The following is a 23,818-nucleotide window of genomic DNA, read 5'->3' as shown; positions in this document are numbered from 1 at the left end:
TCCGCTCACCACTGCAACCTAGATCTAGCTATAGTCTGATCGGCCGGTCCGATTCAACTACTATTTACCCATCTATCCATTAGTTCAATAAAAAAAAATTCTCTATTCAATTAGTAAAAAAATGAAAAAAAGGTAAAGTTATTTATATTTTTTATAACCCTTTACATTTCTTTTGTTTTAAGTTCCTTTTTTTTAATTACTAGTTTTTTTTTCGTCGCGCGTTGCGGCGAAACCGAGCAAATAATAATGTAAAACAAACGTGATTTGAAAATAAAACATGTTATTTAGAAAGTCAAACCATTAGAAACGATTAGTTTATAAATACTTTATTATAAGTACAATTTCGTTTTTAACAAAACTTATAACGGAATGTTCGGGAAAAAATCAAGCATAACTACAAAGATATAAATGTAAATTATTAAAGAAGTATCAAATTAATCGATAATATATGTTCTAAAAAAAGAAAAAAGAATTATTAAAAAATGGTATAGGAAATATATGGTTTTAAATAAAGGAAAAAATTAAAAATATATTATTAAAATTAAAAATAAAAAAGTAATAAAAAGCTATGTATTATTATAAAATTAAAATTACTATTCATCATCTATCACTAACAATATATATAGTGGTTATTCATGTTTTTAATATTTTTGTGTATTTTTATAAATACTATTATAAATATTCATATTAAATTATTTGATTTGACATAAGATTCTAATGAAATTATTTGACATGACACAAGATCTTATAAAATCTTTTGATACACGAAACTACACTACATGTCATTTATGTTTACATTAAATTGCATTGCACGTCTTTTATGTTTAAAAAATTATTTCAGTGCATGTCCTTTACATTTTTCTTTGTTGCGATGCACATCTTTTACCACAAACCCAATTAATTTTCTTAGTTAACTTAATCACATACCTAGCACATGATGAACAAAATAGTCATTTTAATTCCTTAACTTGTATAGGTTTTGTATACCGACCTTTTTTTCTTCCGCCATGTGATTGTTTCCTAACCAAGTTATGTCTCAAGCTCTCCAAATCTTCCACCAAAATCAACGATGACAAATGAAGATCAATTTCACATATGAATAGAAGATGATGATTGTGATCCAATTGGTATATGTTATGACTCAAACTCTTTAATTTCTGCTCTGATTTATTAATGCAATGACGTACCAAGGTTATGTGCGATGATGTCGAATTAGTATTTGGTATGGAATAAGATTTCAATGATATCGAATTCTATTTCAATTATTATGCAAATTTACGTTTCTGATTTTTTAATTCAACGACTTTTAGTATATGGTATCGAATTAGGCGCATGGTATCGATTTTTAGTATATGCAATGGTTTTTATTATATGGTATCTCTTTTTCAATGCATCGAATTAGTATATGGTATCAAATTGGGTTACTTTTGATTTTTGGATCGATTTTTAATGTTATGACGTACCCAGGTTACGTTCTTTTTTGTAGATGATATCTAATTTCGTCTCTGGTTTTATTAATATAGCGATATACCCAACCATATTTTTCATACATTTGTATCATGGTGGTGGCTATTTCACTTCATCACCAGGTCGAGAATGGTGTGATAAGGTTGGTTAATATTTTGGATATTGATACGTTTGGACTTTGGTATTTACGAGTTGGAGCTAATTAAAAAGAAGTTAGGTTACCATAGGGAGGTTCCTATGTATTTTCATTTTAGACGACCAAATGTTTAAACTTAGATAGTGGCCTTCATTCATTTCAAGGGCGAAGGATTTAAGGGGCGGGGAGGGGCGCCCGCCCCCCCCCCCCCCCCCCCCCCCCGCGAACTTTTCGGTCAGTAGTGTTATACATGTACGTTTCGTATAGGATTTTGTAGGTATATACGTTTTCAACCCCCCGGTTTTAATTTTTTTATTTATATAGCCCAAATAAAAAATTTAATTAGTCCAAATATTATAGCCCAAATCATATTATTTGGTAGAATACTAGAATGTATATTATATAAACCAAATCAATCATTATATAGCCTAACTTAAAAGCCCATCCTATCCAATCTTCATAAGGTTAAAGGTTTGTGTTTTTTCTCTTTAGGTTTAATTTAGGGCTGCAATTTATGTGATTTATGTTGAAATTAGGGGTGAAATTGGTCCGAATTTTTGCCCTAAACTTGTTGAATCTTTCTGTAACTATGTCTAATTTTATTTGTTTAATCTTATTGTTATTTGATTTAGATAGAAACTAGAGTTTGAAATTTAAGGTGATTTGTTAACTTGTTTTGTTATTAGATTATGCTATGTGGAAGAATAAAATGATAACTTCTTTTTAATGTTTGAGAACGTTTTTTATTTGATATTAATGTTTGACCCGACCCGACCCAAATCGAATCACCGACGTCCGACCCGAACATACACCTCGAAACCACACGATAGAAAAAAATTTTTAGGTCCGTTACTTTCCGACCCCCCGAACTTTTTTTTAAGCTTCGCCACTGATTCATTTGTGGTCAAACTTTTAAAAATCACCGAGAGAACATGCTTATAGAAGTTTATATGGATTGTCGATGTAGGATATAGGTTTTGAAAGAGTCATTAATCATTATACAAGTTGGGGGATTAAAATGACTATTTTGCTTATCACGTGGGCTAGGCATGTAATTAAGTTAACTAAAAAAACTAATTGGGTTTGTGATAAATTACATGCATTGCAACAAAAAATAACAGTAAAGGACGTAAATAAAACTTTTTAACATAAAGAAAGTGGAGTGCAATTTTGTCCTTTTGGTATGATATAAGATTCCATAAATATCACAATCTTGATTTTCAAATTTATATTTTTCATAAGTTAGTTAAATATTATGAACTATTTAAAACAAACAAATTTTGTTTTGAATTTTATTAATATTTTAGCTTTGGGTTTCTTTTTTACTTAATTTATTAAGAGTTAAATGTTATTTTAGTTCATGTGGTTTTGGTCATTTTGCCAGTTTAGTCCAAAGATTTTATTTTTCGCTTGTAGGTCCGAAAAGGTTTCACTGTTGCCATTTTAGTCCACTGGGTTAAATTTATCCTTTTTTTTTTTTTGTTAACGAGTAGAGCAATTCGGTCATTTTATATGTAATTCTGTTAACTAGAAGAGCAATTCGACCATATAAAATGACCGAATAACCCTTCTCATTAACAGAAAAAATAAACGAAGTTAACCCAGTGGACTAAAAATGAAACTTTTGTTAAAAGTCAGCCCCATGCATGAAGCTCGGTTGTAAACCAATAGTTGAGATATATTAGAGCAATCTATGAGAACGGTGTATGAAAAATGTAAGAGAGAAATACTATAGATCAACAAATGTGGGGAAAATGTATAAAAAAGAAGTTCAAAGTCAAGTAAAATTAAAATATAATGTAACATGACTTTATATGTGTTGGGTGTTGTTGCATGATTCCAAACCTTTCAAGATCAATGCCCTATATTCAAACAAAAGTACAAAGCCATCTATAGTCTGGTGAACAAGCTAGATAACAAATTTGTAATATCAAAAGGTACCCTGTACTTTATAACTTGTTTTAACACTAAAACTATATTTTATTACATATTAAAAAAAAATATATAAGAACGTCAAGGCGACCCCATACGACAGTCGACAATATTACATTTCAGGTGATGGCAGGCGATCCACACACTGAGGGCGTGAACCTCCTAGCGCTTTTGTCAAAGCCGCACCCATGCACAAACAGGTCAACGGTTGTCCACATCCGGCTGCTGCCCCACTGTTCTGCTCGACCTCGGCTGCAATTGCTGCTCTGCTCAACCTTAGCTTCAACTTTCAAGCCTTCAATAGGTTTCGGTTCGTTGTTTAGTTTTTTCGCTAAAGAGTAAAAAAACTAGAATATTTTTTCTTTATGGTGAGAGATAGGTTGTTGAGAACTAAATGTTACTTTCTCACTTCAAACAAAACGAATGAAAAAATAAAAATATTTTAGCTTAAACAAAATGAGTTCATTTAGACTGAAGTTATAATTCCAAAATCGCATAGTTATAATTTTGAATGAACAACCTAGCATATCATTTAATTCAAATAATTAAACTGTAATACGGTTTTTATATAAAAAAAATATTACTTGAAAACTTCACTTTCAGGCGACCCGTTTTAACCCTTATCAAAAATATCTCAGAATTTGCCAATAAAACGCACCCTGCCTGAACCGCCATTTTACCACCACAAATTTGTCCAACATGTCTACCACATAATCAACTAAGCCTGAACACACTTCACTGCATAGAGAATGGGACTATTAAGTTCATTAACTGAATAACTTCCTTCTCTTTTCGTTGTCGTCAGCAAGCTCCTTATAACTAGTCCAAGTTTTTCTTCTCTTTCTATTAGACGACTTTTCTACATTTGGAGTCGTACTTTCGATTGCCACTTTTTTCTTAGAACCTGACCGATTCTTCTTCTTCATCTTTGAATCCAGCAAAGTGAATGTCGGCCTGGTCAATGGGTTAGCGGGACCCGATGCATCAGATCCGTTTTTAACCTCCAACGTATCTGTGATCTCTAAAAGATCTGTTTTGCTGCAAGCAGACGTGTTTTTATCAACAGAGTCGTCTTCGGCCTTCGATGATTCATCTTTCTCCACAATTACCATTTTGTCCCTGTGAGGTTCGTCTTTTGTGGGCCCCAGTGGAGCCACTTTAGTGTTTGCAACAATGTTATCTTTACTCGTATCAGAAGAAGAGACCATGTTACCGGCTTTTTGATTGGTTGACTTTGGATGTGGTTTGACCTTTAGTTGACTTATATTTTTTGGGGTGCCTCTTTTCATATTTCTATGTGAACAAAAATGGCAAGTGTATACAATGTTGTTTTGAGAACGAGGAGTATTCTTCTTGCCTTTACGTCGAGCATTTTTCTTGTTTTTCTCGATTCGGATGGTGCAATTGTGGCCAGGATGAAGTACAGACTCACATCTGCACAAGAAATGAACAGTTATCAGAACCCTTTGAATATTTTTCATAATAAGTTCACAAGACCATATGCCCTTATATGTCAATTGTCAAAACATCTCATTCCTTAACTCGTGCAGGTTTTCGATTACTTGAGTGAGCTTAATGACTCATTACCATATGCCCTTAAAGCAGGCAGTTTATTTGATGTTTCTGACGATTCAGATAATGTCCATACTCTTCTTGGTAAGTCCTGCTTAACAAGTGCTATTTTATTTATACATTTTAGCATATTTGTTTGCGACTTTATACTGTTACCAGTTACCAAACATATATTTTCAGTTGATGAGTATGCAACTCTGAAAACAAAGTAAGCAATAGTTAGAGTTAATACTTGATAAGTATTTATTTATTTTTTTTCTTTTTGCAGGTTTAATTTGATGGATTAGCCCACCTTATTCCTTTCCCTCTATATAATTTTTTTAAGGTGTATAACAGATGGAAAATATTATATATATATATATATATATCAATTGATAACAGGTGTTTGCTACAGTAACCGAGGGTATTTCCATAATTTTGATGTTCATACAATTCCATTAACCACGCATTTCTCATCGACACGCTCCTTCTCTCGCTACCCTCCACAGCAGGTTATGCACAGCACCACCGACCAGATTAGGGTATCGATGTTCTGATGTACCTGTTTCTTAGTTGTTTCAACCTTAGGTGTATTTTATATACTTCAATTTTGTTCACAGAATCTAAATATAAGCCATCGCTTTAGTAAAATTGTAGACCTAAAGATATTTTTCGCTTCATTTGTTTTAAAATCCAGTGTTATTTGTATTTTTATTTTTTTCAGTTTTTTTGAGTATTTGATAAGTTCGGTGTTCGGGAAAGGTTTGATCGGAACGAATGGGAGTTATGGGTGGGGCATCATTGCCACAAGGGTTTCGATTTTTGGTAAGGCTGATGGGGAGAGGTTTTTGATGAAAATTCTCGCAAAGTTGCAACCGTTTCGAAAGTTTTGAAAGGAGATCAGTTTTTGGTAAGGCTGCATAAGTTTAATCATGAAATTAGGGCCCATAAAACGAATACTAGGACGCGACAGGCGTGGCGTGACGGTCAATGGGTGGCAGTTGCGAAGGTAATTCATTTCATCGTTTTCTTTATTTCCACATATAATTAATCATTTAAAATACCAATATTTATTTATCATTTAATTACTATATATAGATTTTAGGAAGCAATGGGATTGAACCGATGATCTGTCAAAAAGAAGAAGATTGCTTGCTTACCTGTGGAAGAGATCTTCCCCATTTGGCTCATCTCTTCTCGGAGCTAACAGATGGCGGTCAAAGTCAAAGGTGTGTTTCGGGCCATTGATTTGAAAAGGTAACAAATACATGCAACCATCCTTTAACAACTGTCGGAGAAAAGAAACAGGATAAAGGATATCCTCGAATCACACTTGAAGTTCACGCTCTCAGATCTTTGAACCCACACATGCACTCTTAGTGAGTTTACATTTACTTAGCATTACATCACCTCTATTGCTAACTCAGAAAACAGATAAAACATATATATAAAATATATAACTAGTTGTTTGTAAACAAATAGGTGAATGTCCACAAAATGTTTCATATTTCGACAAATAATACAATTGGGAAGCGTCAGCTGAAAGTAGCTCGTGTGTAGTTAAAGAAGAAACTGACCCATAAAAGCAGCTTCGTCGTGCGACATATTACGCTTTATTTGAAGGTAGTTACTATGTAAATATTTCTATTTTTTTATTTAGTAATACTGCTTTAATTATCTATCAAACAGTTTATAAATACTTTGCCTTTTACTATTGTCAAGGCCACCAGTTGTGGGGCGCAGCCACGTGCCAGCTCAGCAGGGGCGGGGCACAAGGGCAGGCCGCGGCTTGGATCTTTTAGTGATTAACTAAGTTATGGTATTAAATTCTGGATCTTTAATGTTTGTTGATTGCATATACTTGTAATAGTTTCAAATTAGTGGGGTGTTTTCAGATTTGTGGTTCGGTTTTTGTTATCTGAGTCATCGGTTTAGAGCAAAGTGGAGGTTATGAATAAGGAGGTGCAATTGGCAATGTGCTATCCTCTCTTTTTGGCAAAATATGTAAACAAACAAGTCTTTTCCAAAGTGGAGGTTATCAACCCGTTAACCTCGCTTTTGTCTCGACTGAGTTAACCGACAAAAAAAACAGTATAAATATGTAGAAACAAATTGATTTTAACGGCGGGATACATCCTAGTTATCAACAAGCAATAAGAAATCACAACAGCAACCAAATGTTATGCTTCCAAAAATCCCATAGAGATAACCTTATTCCGAAAAATGAACTTTTTTTTTGCCAAATTATATACCCCAAGTTGATTCTTTTAAGTTTTAACCCAAACTGTATAAATCTTTTAGATTTTAATGTATTTAGAGTCAAACTTGATCACAAAAATTATGTTAGTTCATTAAATTTATTTTGTTCACAACGTTTCACACTGACCTGTTTGACCTGTGAGAGATCAACTTATCAACCCATTCATATACAAACGGGTCCAAACCGTCACCTCCAAGTATGACAATTACAAGAGGCAACAAGTCTATACACAAAGTGCTATGAGTCACAATCAGATACGCTTGTTAAAGCAGTTAATGCTCAGAATAACCTCGAAATCAGCATAAGCCATACTTTAGCAGCCTAATGATAATAATAATAATAATAATAATAATAATAATAATAATAATAATAATAATAATAATAATAATAATAATAATAATAATAATAAGAGAAAAATGCCCGGATAGTCCCCGTGGTTTCGCCTTTTTTCACCTATAGTCCTCAACTTTCTAAAACTACCTGAATAGTCCCCAAGTTTTCATTTTTTGTTCCCGGATAGTCCCTGCGTCTAACTTCAGTTTGTTTTCTCTGTTAAGTTGATGTAAAATGACTATAATACCCTTAAGTAAAACAAAATGAATTAATTATATATTTTTTCTTAAAATATAAAAATCAAACATTCCTACCACATTCATTCATCATCATCAGTCATCACCTTCAGACCCTTTTCTCTCTCTCTAAAGTAACCACCATCTCCTTCATCTCCACCACCACCATAAAACACCACCGCCTGTCAACACCTCCATCACAAACCATCATCCTAGCCGTCTCTCACCGCCAAGCCACCACTGCCACTGCCACAACCACCACCAACCACCATCATCCGCCACCACCGCCTTCATCACCGTAATAAGCCACCACCGCCTCCTCCACCCACTGTGCCTTCTTCCATGTGTAAACCCTTGAAATCGACCTGTGATTTCATTTCAGAAATTCTTGTTCAATCGATACGAATGCCACTCAAAAACTGTAGGGCTTTTATTCAGGCCATGAATACGAGTAGAATGGTATAATTTTCACCTCAAATCGGTGCCGATTTGACAGTCGCCGCCGGCAGCGACAGCGACGACGGTAACGGCAGTGACAGCGCCACCTTCATCCGCCACCACCACCTCTATCACCTTAATCAGCCACCACCACCTCCTCCACGCACTGTGTCGATTTGACAGTCGGCTTCAACCGGAGTAACGGCAGCGACGACGGTAGTTAATGATTTTATTTAATTTCGGTCTTGTTGTCGTCATTGTTGCCGTCCTCGTTATTGCAGTTGTCACACTTTGTGTTGCTGGCCTTCTTTTTTACTGCTACGTTAGAAATTTCGGTCTTGCTGGCACACAAAACAATGAAAAGTCTCTTGTCAGGTCAACTAGTGGGACATGATAACATCAACTAGATGCTACTTTCATTCATATTTGTTTGGATTTTGGTTTTTTAATACAGGTTTAAACTTTCAAATGGGCAGATGGATGCAAGAGTCAAAATGGGAATATAGAGGATCAATCAAATGGGCAGATGGATGCAAGAGTCAGTGTTGATTCTGGGCCCCATGTGAAGGCGGTTCTCATGTTGGCGGGACAGAATCGTCTCCACTGCAACCACCGGCAAATGGAAGTTCTCCGGTTTCTTCTCCCGTCTCCACTGTGGTGGTGATGGTGGAGGGTGGAGGAGGGTGATGGTGGGTGGAGGTTGAAGATGAAGTGTGGTGGTGGGATTTTATAGATAAAAATGAAGAAGAAGCCCGGATAGTCCCTATGGTTTGGCCTTTTAAGAAAAGGGTATTTTTGTCATTTCACATCATTTTAACAGAGAAAAGTAACTGAAGTTAGACCCAGGGACTATCCGGGAACAAAAAATGAAAACTTGGGGACTATTCAGGTAGTTTTAGAAAGTTGGGGACTATAGGTGAAAAAAGGCGAAACCACAGGGACTATCCAGGCATTTTTCTCTAATAATAATAATAATAATAATAAACTAACACATTATGATAAGAGAGAGAGAGAGAAAGAGAGAGTTTGTGTGTGTGTGTGCGCACGCACCTTTGACAAGTAAACAAGGAAGGATCAACCGGTGCCCCAAATGCCTCAGAAGAAGCGGCCAAATGGTGACCAAAAAAGGCACCCAATGAAGGTATGGCACCATCACGACTGGCCCACACTGCAAGGTTCTTGATATGTTGTAACTTCAAAGATGACTTGGCATTGGTGTGTTTCTTCCCAGTTGAAGCTTCTCTTATTGTAACCGACATTTGAGGCCCAGAAGTTGCAGCAGGCCCCTTCTTGCTCAATCCTTTCTTTCCCATGATTCTATAGTTTGCTTCAAAAGATGACTGCACACAATTGCAAAATAATTTTGTTAAAAAACAGTGATCCTAACACGCACAACGAATCAGTTAAGACACAAGATAACAATCAAGACACATAGCAATAACGGATAGCGTTGTTTAAATGTATATCCACGTCAAATCACGGGGGTACATATTAACCCTAAAAAACACATTGATGTCTAGTTCATAATCAAAGCTCACAGCTTCCAAACTCTACATACAAAAAACAAGTCACACACCCAATTTCTGATTAGGGCTCCAAAGTCCAAATTAACTCATTTGTAGTTCAAATTTGGGGTTTAAAGTTCTCAGCATAGTTATCAAATGCGTTAGGCGCACTCTAGGCGCATAGGGGTCGCTTCTCGCCTAGGCGAGAAGCGCAAAAAAAGCGAGCGCCTGAGAAAAAAAAAGCGCAATCAAATAAAAACATTAAAAAACAAAGTTATGAACCGAAAAAAGCCAAATCCTCAAATTCCAAAAGTTTTCAAATATCATAAACCTTAAAATAAAACCAACATTATTATGAATCACCAAAATATCCCAAAACCAAAACTGTTAAGACTTGAAAACAATAAAGTTCAGACTTCCAAAAGTAGATAAAATTCAAGACCATATCCTGTAGCATAGTTCGCATGGATCAATACGTAACTGAATGATGAAAGAATAAATAATTCTTTAACAGAATCACATACCTGTAGTATTTTTTTACCGGCAGAAAAAAACAGAACTGTGAATGCTGTGGCTGTGTATACGAGTTATCTATTATATAAAGATAATATATCTCTTAAGTTTTTGAAATTCAAAATATCTTTAAAAAATATATACAGATTTGATGAGATATGATTCTAAAATATTTAAAATTAGCTGTAAATAAAATCTAGTTTGTTTTTAAAGATAGGGTTTTTTTTTTTAAAAAAAGAACGTTGCTTTTTTTATCTAGGAGACAAAAGCGGTCCCAGGTCGCCTTGCTCGCCCAGATCGCCTAGGCGCACTGGGCGATCGCTTTTAACAACAGAGGTTCTCAGCACTAAAAGATTTAACGTATAACCACTTCGGGTAACAAAACGATGAAGCTCGGCTACTTAAAAGTATGTTTCAAGCTTATAAACATTCTAGTGATCATACAATCAATATCAATATAATTCAACATACCAACACATAAAGCACGTGTCTTTAAAAGAAAACTTCTCTTATAAAAAAAATCCACAATATAACGTCTTACGTCTTGTTGCATCAACACTGTAAACCATTGGTGGCACGTTTAACCATTTGAGATATAAAGTTATAAACCCTAAATCCTTATTTAAAAAAAAATAAAAACAAAGCATCCAAACAGATTATCAGACAAACCAGTAAGGCAATAACCTCGAATTCCCTGTAACCGAACAAAGGGATTACAGTAACATCAGCTACAAACCAAATATGGTTATCAAAATCGCAAAATGAAACAAATCTACTGACCTGGATTACCGATGAACAATGGTGAATCTTGAACCGATTGAACGGTGAATATTTGTTATTAGGGTTTCTTGATTTTGAAAGGGTTGGAGAACTCGCTAGTCGCTAGTCGGCCGGTGAGGTGGGGACTAGCAACTACTCGGGATTAACCGGATCGGAATTTTTATATGTATATTTTATAATTTTTATAAATTTGTATACATATACTCACACATCCATGTCAATATAATACTTAAAACGGTAAAAGTAGTTCAAAAACTTTAAAGATCAAATAGTTCAATTGTAATCGTCATCCCAGTAGTATTACACAAGTATAAATTATAATAACTAACTTATCTGGATCCACCAAACTACAAGTCTACACCAATTAACAATCTGATGATGGATATACAAAATTGAAATTTCAGCCTTACAGTTACAAGTCTACACCAATTAGGCATTTATAATAACTAACCAAAACTGAAATTTCAGCTTTACAGTTACAGTAACAAATTCACAATCTGATGGTTATACAGTACATACTAGATACTACATACAAATTTAGAGTGCAAGGGTGTGTAAATAAACTATAAAGTAACCTAATTTGCCGGAGAAAGTAGGAGCCGTTGAACGGCTGATGTTTCGGCAGCGCCGACTTGCCGGAGTAGAGGCAGCGCCGCCGGAGGGAGAACGCCGGAGTTGGGAGTACGACTGTGAGTGTGAGAGGCTGATTTGCTGGAGGAGGAGAAGCAGCGTAGCGTATGTGTTGTTTCGCTGGAATCAAAGTCGAGCAGGGCTTTAAGAGAAAAATGGGCTAAAAGTTTTTAACTGGGCCAATTTGATAACGTTTTTTGTTGGGCCAGCTAGGGGCGAGTTGCCCGGGGCCGACTTGGGGCAAGTGGGCAACCAGCTCCAGCTTGGACATGCTAGGATCAGTACAAGCCGATTTCTGATTAATCATCGATTAGTCGCGATTTTTACAATACTAATATTATTTGAAATTTTAAACATGGTGGGGATATATGCAAAAACAACAAAGGTAAAATTTTAAAAATCCATCAACTACTGATGTCACTTTGATGGATTAAACAATGATAGATGGAGCCTAGCTTCCTTGCATAGGTGTCGGGCTTTTCACAAGCCGAGTCGAATCGAGCAGGTCTTTGCTCGTGCTTGGCTCGTTTACAAATCGAACCGAGCGGAGCGGCTCATTTAAAATTGAGCCTCAAATCAAACGAGCATTTTTCGAGCAGTGAATATTCCGAGTGAGCGTCGAGCGAACTTTGAGCGATTTTGACAACTATGTCGCTCGATTTAAATTTGCGAAGAGAAATAGTGACAATGTTGTGGTCGACGAGGTGATGATCATATTGCAATATCAAAGTATCACAGACGGCCTGTAATGGATCCACAGGCGGATCGAAAGATAAAAGATCATTGTTCAACAGACTTTAACATCTAAAGCTTGCAAGACTTGAGTAATGATGCCAGGAGTAGCCGGCCTATTTCGTTTAGTACCTGCACTTAGCCTTTTTGGAAAATACGTCAGTTTACACTAGTAAATACAATTTAACTGACTCATTTTGAAAAGAGTTTTAAGAAAATTAGTTTGAATGCACGAGGCACAAAATATCTTTTATAACTTGGGACAATTATTTAAAAATAATCTTGTATACAGTTTTACTTATTTGTCGTCCATTAGTACCGGTTAGAAGAGCCGGTTAAGATTAACTGACACGCCACAGGTATAATGCCCACAAGGTTGATTCCTTTAAGTGGATTACCAATTTTTACATAATGCAACTGTCAGGTGTATGCCTACACCCCGTGCTTAGGTCGTGGCCATTTCTTTGAATGATGCCAAGGATATCCGGGACATGGTCATTTAACCCCAAAGGCCATACACCAAATAATACAGATTAAAACAGGTTATGTAAATACATTAATCACAATCCGATTTAAATGACTACACACCCGACCAAGCGGTATTTTTATAATACCGTATCCCAAGCCCGTATAGGGAAAATAAGTTAAAAGTATTTACCTGAGCAAGTAATAATCACAAACAGCAAGTGCACGTAGCTTTTACCGGGCTCCTAATCTGGAATGAAGGTTTTTAATAACCTATTAGATTCCTAACGGGTCTTAATTAAGCCTAGACTTAGACCGGTTAGTTTAAAGAAATATACGGTTCCAAAACGCAAGATTAAGCGAAGACGGATTAGAATGTGGTTTAGAGCCGACAAGCTTGTATACTTGTCTAATATGGGTAAACTAAACACATTCTGGATTATGAGATAAAAATGATAAGGTTTGACCCGTTTCGGCTAATTTGTGCCAACTAGTTACATAAGCCGATCCGAATGCGAAAAATGCGTAACGGGTACCCAAATGAATCATGAACAGGTTTCCTAAGTTAATATGCCTTAAATATGTTGTGATATCAGTAAGATTCTGTCACGGCCCCCGACCCGGTTTGACCCGTTTCAGGAGCCGTGGGACAGAAATCCCGCGGTATTTAATTTAGGCGACAGCGGAAGTCTTTTTAAAACAGGATCTTTAGTATTAAACTTCTCATTATATAATTTAGGGATAAAACCCAGTAATTTACAATACTGTGATTTCCATGGAAATCTTTATTTTTAAAACATGTTCCTTTATTTATTTACACTGAGCCACTTTTCTAAGCTGGTAGTGCTTCCTGGCACTTTTCTTTGCTCACAACAGATTACCTGAAACATGTTTGAAAAAGGTTTTGTCAGCGGGGAAATACTGAGTGAGTTCATTCAGTTTTTAGGAAATGACCCATAGTTATAAATTACAGCATAAGAGCGATTACAATGGTTTACATCTTTATCTTTATCTGGCTTTCTGCCACAATGGTGACGATGGTCATACCACTATTAGGTTAATGAACTCTAATAGTGACGTTTCTCCCTAGTAGGTCAATGAACCTAACTGAGAGAAATAGTAATGTGCACAATACCCCACTAACCAATAAATCAAGATATCCACGACTTAGTCCCTGTATTTATAACACTTTTGAAAATAATTTGGAGTATTGTAAAACAATTGATAAAAAGAAGAATGACTCACATTGCAGATTTAACGAGCAGTGTATAAGCCTACTGATTAGCCTTGATTATTTCTAATCTAACAATAATGCACACAAAACAGGATTAGTGATCAATACAGCAGTTACGATAATTCCCCGAGATCAATTTTGACAATGAATGTATTGATTCCGGAAACTGAATCGTAATAGCGATCGAGTAATTACCCTGTTCTGTGGCAGCGATTCGATAATTGTGTGTGTGTTGGACTGTTTTGCTTATAACTCGACCTATGTAACTCCGCTTTTCGTCGTTTCAGTGCCAAAATTCAAGTCCCAACCCCTGCTATTTATACTGAGATTTTGACACCGTCGCGTAGCGCGAGGGGTACCCCCTTAGCCGTCGCGCTACGCGAGTGACCACCCTATTTTCATAGGGTAGCCCTTCGTGCAGGTAGGCTTGCTGTGTTGTCAGTTTCTTAAAATTCGATTTTTATAATTAGTTATGAAGATAATCGTTGGCTAGGGTTTATCCCCCCCTGAGTTTTAGGGGCCCTGATCCTGATTCTGAAAATTCTGAAAATTTTAGGGTTTGTGTAGAATCACTTGGGTGTCTCAATTAGAGTTTCCTTAATAGCTAATTACTATCCTAATTAGGGATTTTAGTGACAGTTGTTACATCCTCCCCACCTTAAGAAAAATCTCGTCCTCGAGATTCACTGAAATAGATGAGGGTATTTTCACTCTATCTCTGATTCCAGTTCCCAAGTATACTCTTGTTCTCTTCTGGATTCCCATTGGACTTTCACTAGCACTAGTCGTTTGTGTTTGAGAAACTTAATTTTCCGATCTTCTATTTGTAGGGGTTTCTCTATGAATTTTAGCTTTTCATTTACCTCTATATCTTGAAGAGGTACTACCAGGGATTCGTCTGATAGACGTTTCTTAAGATTGGATACATGAAACACATCATGTACTTCAGCTAATTCATCTGGTAGTTGTAAATGATAAACTACTGGTCCTATGTGTTGGATTACTGGTAATGGTCCTACGTATAAGAGACTTAGCTTCTTCTCTTATCGAATAAATTCCTTTCCAAGGAAATACTTTCAATAGCATTTTTGTCTCCAACTTGGACTTCGACGGCTTTTGTTTATTATTTGTATAGTTCTTCTAACCGTCTTCAGCCTTTCCTTCGTGATACTAAATATCATAGTCGTAGTCATCGAGGATTTCCCTTTTTCCTCATGTTTAATTCTTGTTGCTCAAATATGTATCTTAAAACCTTATGACCCATATGGATAGTAAGCTTGCTTAGATAATATTTCCTAATCTTAAGGATAACTTGTGGTTTCTAATTTTTAGGCTTACAAGTGGTAAGGCTTTCTTCGTGCTTTTGCAATTACTTTGATGCATACACAATTACCTTTTTGTGTCGCATTACCATATATCCAAATTTTAACTTTGAAGCATTACCGTATACTTTAAAATCTTCTGTTCCTTCTGGTAAGGCTAGCTAGAGGCTTCTTTTTGTTTAGGTTCTTATTTAGAATTAACTGTGTTAACTTAGTTAAGGATGTATCTATCTAAAAGAATCCTTAATAAACTGCCTATAGTATCCGGCTAAATTTTACAAAATACTTACTTTCCATTTAAAGATTGCGAACTCTTCCATTGCTATCTTAGCAGAATCTAAGTGAATATCTTCATGATTTATCATGTGACCTTACGTGGTTTATTTCCTATAATCATAAATACTTCTCCGGCGGTTACCTGGATTTTCTATAAAGTTCTTATCACAGAGAATTCGAGTAGGGTTGGCTACTAACTAATCTATTTTTAATACAACATCAAACTCGGCTAATTTCATAGGAATTAGGTTAGCGAAGAATTATATGACCTGAGAGTTATATTTTCCTTTTTGCATGTTTTGACTGTAAAGATTTGTCTTAAGTTGACAGAATGAAGTATTTATAAAACTTTAGTGTGTATCAGAGTCAGTTAATACTTTTTGTGTAAACGTTGTAACCTAGGACGTACCGGCTATTACATCTGGAATGAGCTCTGTTTCCTGAGCAGTCAATTGAAAGGCTCTTGCATTCCTTTTTGCTTCTTCTGCAGGTTTGGCTTTAGTGTCAGATGGTTTGTTCAGTTTTGGACAATTTGGCCTAAGATGTCCAGTTTCTCCACAGTTGTAACAAACTGAAAATTTCTTCCTCCTGCAGTCTTCTTCCTGATGCCCCGGAATTTTGCAAAAATTGCAGTATCCTTTGCATCTTCCAAAATGCTTTCTTTTGCAAAAATTGCAAAATGAACTAGTAGAAGATTGCCCATTCCCTCATTTCTTAAAATCGTTATGGTTATCCGAACGGATTACCTGGGTAATCTTTTGGGCTACTTCCTTCCTTCTATTTTCTTCTCTTGTCCGTACTAGTTCGTCAGTCAGAGTATTGGCTAAATCTACCGCATCATCAATTGTGCGAGGTTTCGCAGCCTTGACGATGTTACGGATTTCAGAAATCAATCCCCAAATATATCGAGAAATAAGTACTGGCTCTGGCGAAGCCAGGGTTGGTACTACTCGAGCATATTCGAAGAATGTCGTAGTATACTTTCGACAATCTACATCAACCATTCGGTGGGTTAAAAACTTGTTTGTCATTTGTTCTTTTTCATATTCGGGACAGAATTTTCTTTCTACCAAGCTCTTAAATTCTTCCCAGTTCATAGCATACGCCATCCTTCTTCCTTTTGATTGTAACACCGTATTCCACCATTCTAGCGCTCCTTCTTTGAAAAGGTTTGATGCGTACATGACCTGATCATCCTGAGCACATTTACTTATGGCAATTACTGCCTCAGTTTTCTCTAACCAACGTAGTGCCGCAGTCGCTCCTTCGTTGCCTGAAAACTCAGATGGTTTACAAGCAAGAAATTCCTTGTAAGTGCAACCAGGCGTTGCAACTTTCATTTTCTTAGGGAGCGGCGCTGGTTGTGGTTCATTGTCATGATTAACATGATTATTGCCTCCGTTTATGCTATTACTGAAGTTATCTTCAGAAATACGTTTGCTAGGAACGGGTTGTTGTGGTTCTATTGGATTTTTAACAGCAGCAACGATGGCTGGAATAGCGTTGGCTATCCCTTGAGCTATCATTGTTGGAATAGTGTTGGCTATCCCTTGAGCAACGATATTTTCTATATCCTGCCTAGTCATATATTGATCCCCCGGTTGTTGCTCAGAATCATTAACCTCATTAACTGGTTCATTATTAGCGTTTTCCATTTGACAACTAAGTTATAGATAAATAATTAGTATACAAGAAATAATCCAATATCACACTTAATTGCACATAATCATGTATACGAACAAAATTTGTAAATTTTCTAAAATTTCATGCTTCTATATACAACTGTTTTATTATTTATCTTACACATACTGATTTTACTATTATTATTACACAATAACAGTTTCATAAATCCCCTATCCTTTTTGTCAACGATATTCTAGTAACTGTGTTCCCTCTTATCATAGTTCCAGGAGATTTGTCCCCCAATCTCTTGGATCCTATTCCCAGTATCCATTAGTTCTTCACCAAAGCGAAGTTCAGTCTTATTCTTGTTACTCATTGGTGGATTTGGTAAAGGTTCTAGATGGAACTTGAGGAAAAAGCTTATAGGGATAGTTTTGTAACTGTATTTCATTAATTAACCATTCGTCTATTTGCGAGTGGATTGAAGGGTTTGGAATAGATGGTTCTAAGTTCATTGGTAGTGGTGTTTCAAGAGAGCAATTAAAAATATTTTCGTTAACAGGCTTAATAGTATTATGGCTTGCCATTATAGAATCTAACTCTTCCTGAGATGGTAACTTTTCAATTTGCCTAGAACTTTCCCCAATTTCTATTTCCTTGGGCTTGGGTTTCTCGAGAGGTAAAGCATCGAACTCTATAGGTTCTTCTATATCTGGTATATACCTATTGAAATCTCTGGAAACTTCTACTCTTACTGGATAGAGATTTAAATTCTGAAGGGCCTCAGACATGTTACTCATGCTGTTTAGCAAAAATAGACATAGTCAGAATTCATAAAATTTATAGAAAATCTTTTAAATCTGTGTTCCTACTGGGTATTATTGAAATTTACATCATACGAGGTTTTATTTTATGATTTTCTTGATAAGACTTCTAGATTGTAGATAATAAAGGTACTAATACTTGAGTCAAATTATTTAAGAATTTGCATGACTTACTACATTGACTAGCATATAAAGATCTGCTCATACTGTACACAATTAGTCAGATAAATAAACAATTAATCACAAAATAGTAATTAATGGAAATTAAGTATTTTCTAAATACTTAATTGGCTTAAATCAGTGGCTTGAGAAGTGGCTCTGATACCACCTTATTTCTGTCACGGCCCCCGACCCGGTTTGACCCGTTTCAGGAGCCGTGGGACAGAAATCCCGCGGTATTTAATTTAGGCGACAGCGGAAGTCTTTTTAAAACAGGATCTTTAGTATTAAACTTCTCATTATATAATTTAGGGATAAAACCCAGTAATTTACAATACTGTGATTTCCATGGAAATCTTTATTTTTAAAACATGTTCCTTTATTTATTTACACTGAGCCACTTTTCTAAGCTGGTAGTGCTTCCTGGCACTTTTCTTTGCTCACAACAGATTACCTGAAACATGTTTGAAAAAGGTTTTGTCAGCGGGGAAATACTGAGTGAGTTCATTCAGTTTTTAGGAAATGACCCATAGTTATAAATTACAGCATAAGAGCGATTACAGTGGTTTACATCTTTATCTTTATCTGGCTTTCTGCCACAATGGTGACAAGTCACAATGGTGACGATGGTCATACCACTATTAGGTTAATGAACTCTAATAGTGACGTTTCTCCCTAGTAGGTCAATGAACCTAACTGAGAGAAATAGTAATGTGCACAATACCCCACTAACCAATAAATCAAGATATCCACGACTTAGTCCCTGTATTTATAACACTTTTGAAAATAATTTGGAGTATTGTAAAACAATTGATAAAAAGAAGAATGACTCACATTGCAGATTTAACGAGCAGTGTATAAGCCTACTGATTAGCCTTGATTATTTCTAATCTAACAATAATGCACACAAAACAGGATTAGTGATCAATACAGCAGTTACGATAATTCCCCGAGATCAATTTTGACAATGAATGTATTGATTCCGGAAACTGAATCGTAATAGCGATCGAGTAATTACCCTGTTCTGTGGCAGCGATTCGATAATTGTGTGTGTGTTGGACTGTTTTGCTTATAACTCGACCTATGTAACTCCGCTTTTCGTCGTTTCAGTGCCAAAATTCAAGTCCCAACCCCTGCTATTTATACTGAGATTTTGACACCGTCGCGTAGCGCGAGGGGTACCCCCTTAGCCGTCGCGCTACGCGAGTGACCACCCTATTTTCATAGGGTAGCCCTTCGTGCAGGTAGGCTTGCTGTGTTGTCAGTTTCTTAAAATTCGATTTTTATAATTAGTTATGAAGATAATCGTTGGCTAGGGTTTATCCCCCCCTGAGTTTTAGGGGCCCTGATCCTGATTCTGAAAATTCTGAAAATTTTAGGGTTTGTGTAGAATCACTTGGGTGTCTCAATTAGAGTTTCCTTAATAGCTAATTACTATCCTAATTAGGGATTTTAGTGACAGTTGTTACATCCTCCCCACCTTAAGAAAAATCTCGTCCTCGAGATTCACTGAAATAGATGAGGGTATTTTCACTCTATCTCTGATTCCAGTTCCCAAGTATACTCTTGTTCTCTTCTGGATTCCCATTGGACTTTCACTAGCACTAGTCGTTTGTGTTTGAGAAACTTAATTTTCCGATCTTCTATTTGTAGGGGTTTCTCTATGAATTTTAGCTTTTCATTTACCTCTATATCTTGAAGAGGTACTACCAGGGATTCGTCTGATAGACGTTTCTTAAGATTGGATACATGAAACACATCATGTACTTCAGCTAATTCTTCTGGTAGTTGTAAATGATAAACTACTGGTCCTATGTGTTGGATTACTGGTAATGGTCCTACGTATAAGAGACTTAGCTTCTTCTCTTATCGAATAAATTCCTTTCCAAGGAAATACTTTCAATAGCATTTTTGTCTCCAACTTGGACTTCGACGGCTTTTGTTTATTATTTGTATAGTTCTTCTAACCGTCTTCAGCCTTTCCTTCGTGATACTAAATATCATAGTCGTAGTCATCGAGGATTTCCCTTTTTCCTCATGTTTAATTCTTGTTGCTCAAATATGTATCTTAAAACCTTATGACCCATATGGATAGTAAGCTTGCTTAGATAATATTTCCTAATCTTAAGGATAACTTGTGGTTTCTAATTTTTAGGCTTACAAGTGGTAAGGCTTTCTTCGTGCTTTTGCAATTACTTTGATGCATACACAATTACCTTTTTGTGTCGCATTACCATATATCCAAATTTTAACTTTGAAGCATTACCGTATACTTTAAAATCTTCTGTTCCTTCTGGTAAGGCTAGCTAGAGGCTTCTTTTTGTTTAGGTTCTTATTTAGAATTAACTGTGTTAACTTAGTTAAGGATGTATCTATCTAAAAGAATCCTTAATAAACTGCCTATAGTATCCGGCTAAATTTTACAAAATACTTACTTTCCATTTAAAGATTGCGAACTCTTCCATTGCTATCTTAGCAGAATCTAAGTGAATATCTTCATGATTTATCATGTGACCTTACGTGGTTTATTTCCTATAATCATAAATACTTCTCCGGCGGTTACCTGGATTTTCTATAAAGTTCTTATCACAGAGAATTCGAGTAGGGTTGGCTACTAACTAATCTATTTTTAATACAACATCAAACTCGGCTAATTTCATAGGAATTAGGTTAGCGAAGAATTATATGACCTGAGAGTTATATTTTCCTTTTTGCATGTTTTGACTGTAAAGATTTGTCTTAAGTTGACAGAATGAAGTATTTATAAAACTTTAGTGTGTATCAGAGTCAGTTAATACTTTTTGTGTAAACGTTGTAACCTAGGACGTACCGGCTATTACATCTGGAATGAGCTCTGTTTCCTGAGCAGTCAATTGAAAGGCTCTTGCATTCCTTTTTGCTTCTTCTGCAGGTTTGGCTTTAGTGTCAGATGGTTTGTTCAGTTTTGGACAATTTGGCCTAAGATGTCCAGTTTCTCCACAGTTGTAACAAACTGAAAATTTCTTCCTCCTGCAGTCTTCTTCCTGATGCCCCGGAATTTTGCAAAAATTGCAGTATCCTTTGCATCTTCCAAAATGCTTTCTTTTGCAAAAATTGCAAAATGAACTAGTAGAAGATTGCCCATTCCCTCATTTCTTAAAATCGTTATGGTTATCCGAACGGATTACCTGGGTAATCTTTTGGGCTACTTCCTTCCTTCTATTTTCTTCTCTTGTCCGTACTAGTTCGTCAGTCAGAGTATTGGCTAAATCTACCGCATCATCAATTGTGCGAGGTTTCGCAGCCTTGACGATGTTACGGATTTCAGAAATCAATCCCCAAATATATCGAGAAATAAGTACTGGCTCTGGCGAAGCCAGGGTTGGTACTACTCGAGCATATTCGAAGAATGTCGTAGTATACTTTCGACAATCTACATCAACCATTCGGTGGGTTAAAAACTTGTTTGTCATTTGTTCTTTTTCATATTCGGGACAGAATTTTCTTTCTACCAAGCTCTTAAATTCTTCCCAGTTCATAGCATACGCCATCCTTCTTCCTTTTGATTGTAACACCGTATTCCACCATTCTAGCGCTCCTTCTTTGAAAAGGTTTGATGCGTACATGACCTGATCATCCTGAGCACATTTACTTATGGCAATTACTGCCTCAGTTTTCTCTAACCAACGTAGTGCCGCAGTCGCTCCTTCGTTGCCTGAAAACTCAGATGGTTTACAAGCAAGAAATTCCTTGTAAGTGCAACCAGGCGTTGCAACTTTCATTTTCTTAGGGAGCGGCGCTGGTTGTGGTTCATTGTCATGATTAACATGATTATTGCCTCCGTTTATGCTATTACTGAAGTTATCTTCAGAAATACGTTTGCTAGGAACGGGTTGTTGTGGTTCTATTGGATTTTTAACAGCAGCAACGATGGCTGGAATAGCGTTGGCTATCCCTTGAGCTATCATTGTTGGAATAGTGTTGGCTATCCCTTGAGCAACGATATTTTCTATATCCTGCCTAGTCATATATTGATCCCCCGGTTGTTGCTCAGAATCATTAACCTCATTAACTGGTTCATTATTAGCGTTTTCCATTTGACAACTAAGTTATAGATAAATAATTAGTATACAAGAAATAATCCAATATCACACTTAATTGCACATAATCATGTATACGAACAAAATTTGTAAATTTTCTAAAATTTCATGCTTCTATATACAACTGTTTTATTATTTATCTTACACATACTGATTTTACTATTATTATTACACAATAACAGTTTCATAAATCCCCTATCCTTTTTGTCAACGATATTCTAGTAACTGTGTTCCCTCTTATCATAGTTCCAGGAGATTTGTCCCCCAATCTCTTGGATCCTATTCCCAGTATCCATTAGTTCTTCACCAAAGCGAAGTTCAGTCTTATTCTTGTTACTCATTGGTGGATTTGGTAAAGGTTCTAGATGGAACTTGAGGAAAAAGCTTATAGGGATAGTTTTGTAACTGTATTTCATTAATTAACCATTCGTCTATTTGCGAGTGGATTGAAGGGTTTGGAATAGATGGTTCTAAGTTCATTGGTAGTGGTGTTTCAAGAGAGCAATTAAAAATATTTTCGTTAACAGGCTTAATAGTATTATGGCTTGCCATTATAGAATCTAACTCTTCCTGAGATGGTAACTTTTCAATTTGCCTAGAACTTTCCCCAATTTCTATTTCCTTGGGCTTGGGTTTCTCGAGAGGTAAAGCATCGAACTCTATAGGTTCTTCTATATCTGGTATATACCTATTGAAATCTCTGGAAACTTCTACTCTTACTGGATAGAGATTTAAATTCTGAAGGGCCTCAGACATGTTACTCATGCTGTTTAGCAAAAATAGACATAGTCAGAATTCATAAAATTTATAGAAAATCTTTTAAATCTGTGTTCCTACTGGGTATTATTGAAATTTACATCATACGAGGTTTTATTTTATGATTTTCTTGATAAGACTTCTAGATTGTAGATAATAAAGGTACTAATACTTGAGTCAAATTATTTAAGAATTTGCATGACTTACTACATTGACTAGCATATAAAGATCTGCTCATACTGTACACAATTAGTCAGATAAATAAACAATTAATCACAAAATAGTAATTAATGGAAATTAAGTATTTTCTAAATACTTAATTGGCTTAAATCAGTGGCTTGAGAAGTGGCTCTGATACCACCTTATTTCTGTCACGGCCCCCGACCCGGTTTGACCCGTTTCAGGAGCCGTGGGACAGAAATCCCGCGGTATTTAATTTAGGCGACAGCGGAAGTCTTTTTAAAACAGGATCTTTAGTATTAAACTTCTCATTATATAATTTAGGGATAAAACCCAGTAATTTACAATACTGTGATTTCCATGGAAATCTTTATTTTTAAAACATGT

The 23,818-nt window shown here is 35.9% G+C and overlaps 1 protein-coding gene and 1 long non-coding RNA gene across 3 annotated transcripts; one reads left to right on the top strand and one right to left on the bottom strand.

Annotated features, from left to right (window-relative positions):
• Positions 1 to 4,015: 4,015 nt before the first annotated feature.
• LOC110930498 lies at positions 4,016 to 11,906 on the bottom strand. Of its 2 annotated transcripts, XM_022173808.2 has the most exons (3): positions 11,727 to 11,906; positions 9,404 to 9,693; positions 4,016 to 4,969 (listed from the first exon to the last, which is right to left on the bottom strand). In XM_022173808.2, exons 2-3 carry the CDS (start codon positions 9,664 to 9,666, stop codon positions 4,303 to 4,305), a joined length of 930 nt encoding a protein of 309 aa, XP_022029500.1. In that variant the 5' UTR covers positions 9,667 to 9,693; positions 11,727 to 11,906; the 3' UTR covers positions 4,016 to 4,302. The 2 variants fall into 2 exon arrangements, with proteins under 2 accessions (XP_022029500.1, XP_022029502.1); XM_022173810.2 differs by lacking the exons at positions 9,404 to 9,693; positions 11,727 to 11,906 and adding an exon at positions 6,247 to 6,382 and having other exon boundaries at positions 4,176 to 4,969.
• Positions 5,249 to 6,783, top strand: LOC110930499. The gene is made up of 3 exons (XR_002587881.2): positions 5,249 to 6,095; positions 6,185 to 6,465; positions 6,569 to 6,783. It is a non-coding gene; the product is annotated as an uncharacterized LOC110930499 (long non-coding RNA).
• Positions 11,907 to 23,818: the final 11,912 nt, after the last annotated feature.

This window comes from Helianthus annuus, chromosome 3 (assembly GCF_002127325.2).
Source record: "Helianthus annuus cultivar XRQ/B chromosome 3, HanXRQr2.0-SUNRISE, whole genome shotgun sequence".
NCBI classification, from domain to species: domain Eukaryota; kingdom Viridiplantae; phylum Streptophyta; class Magnoliopsida; order Asterales; family Asteraceae; genus Helianthus; species Helianthus annuus.
Note: the sequence above shows the minus strand (reverse complement) of the source record. Positions and strands in the feature narration are given on the sequence as shown.

Bases quoted from the DNA above. Each gene is read 5' to 3' on its own strand.
- LOC110930498 (XM_022173808.2), bottom strand. From the start codon at position 9,666: ATGGGAAAGAAAGGATTGAGCAAGAAGGGGCCTGCTGCAACTTCTGGG. The intron at 4,970-9,403 runs GTGCGTGCGCAC...TTTCTTGTGCAG, and splicing joins TCCTTGTTTACTTGTCAAAG to ATGTGAGTCTGTACTTCATC.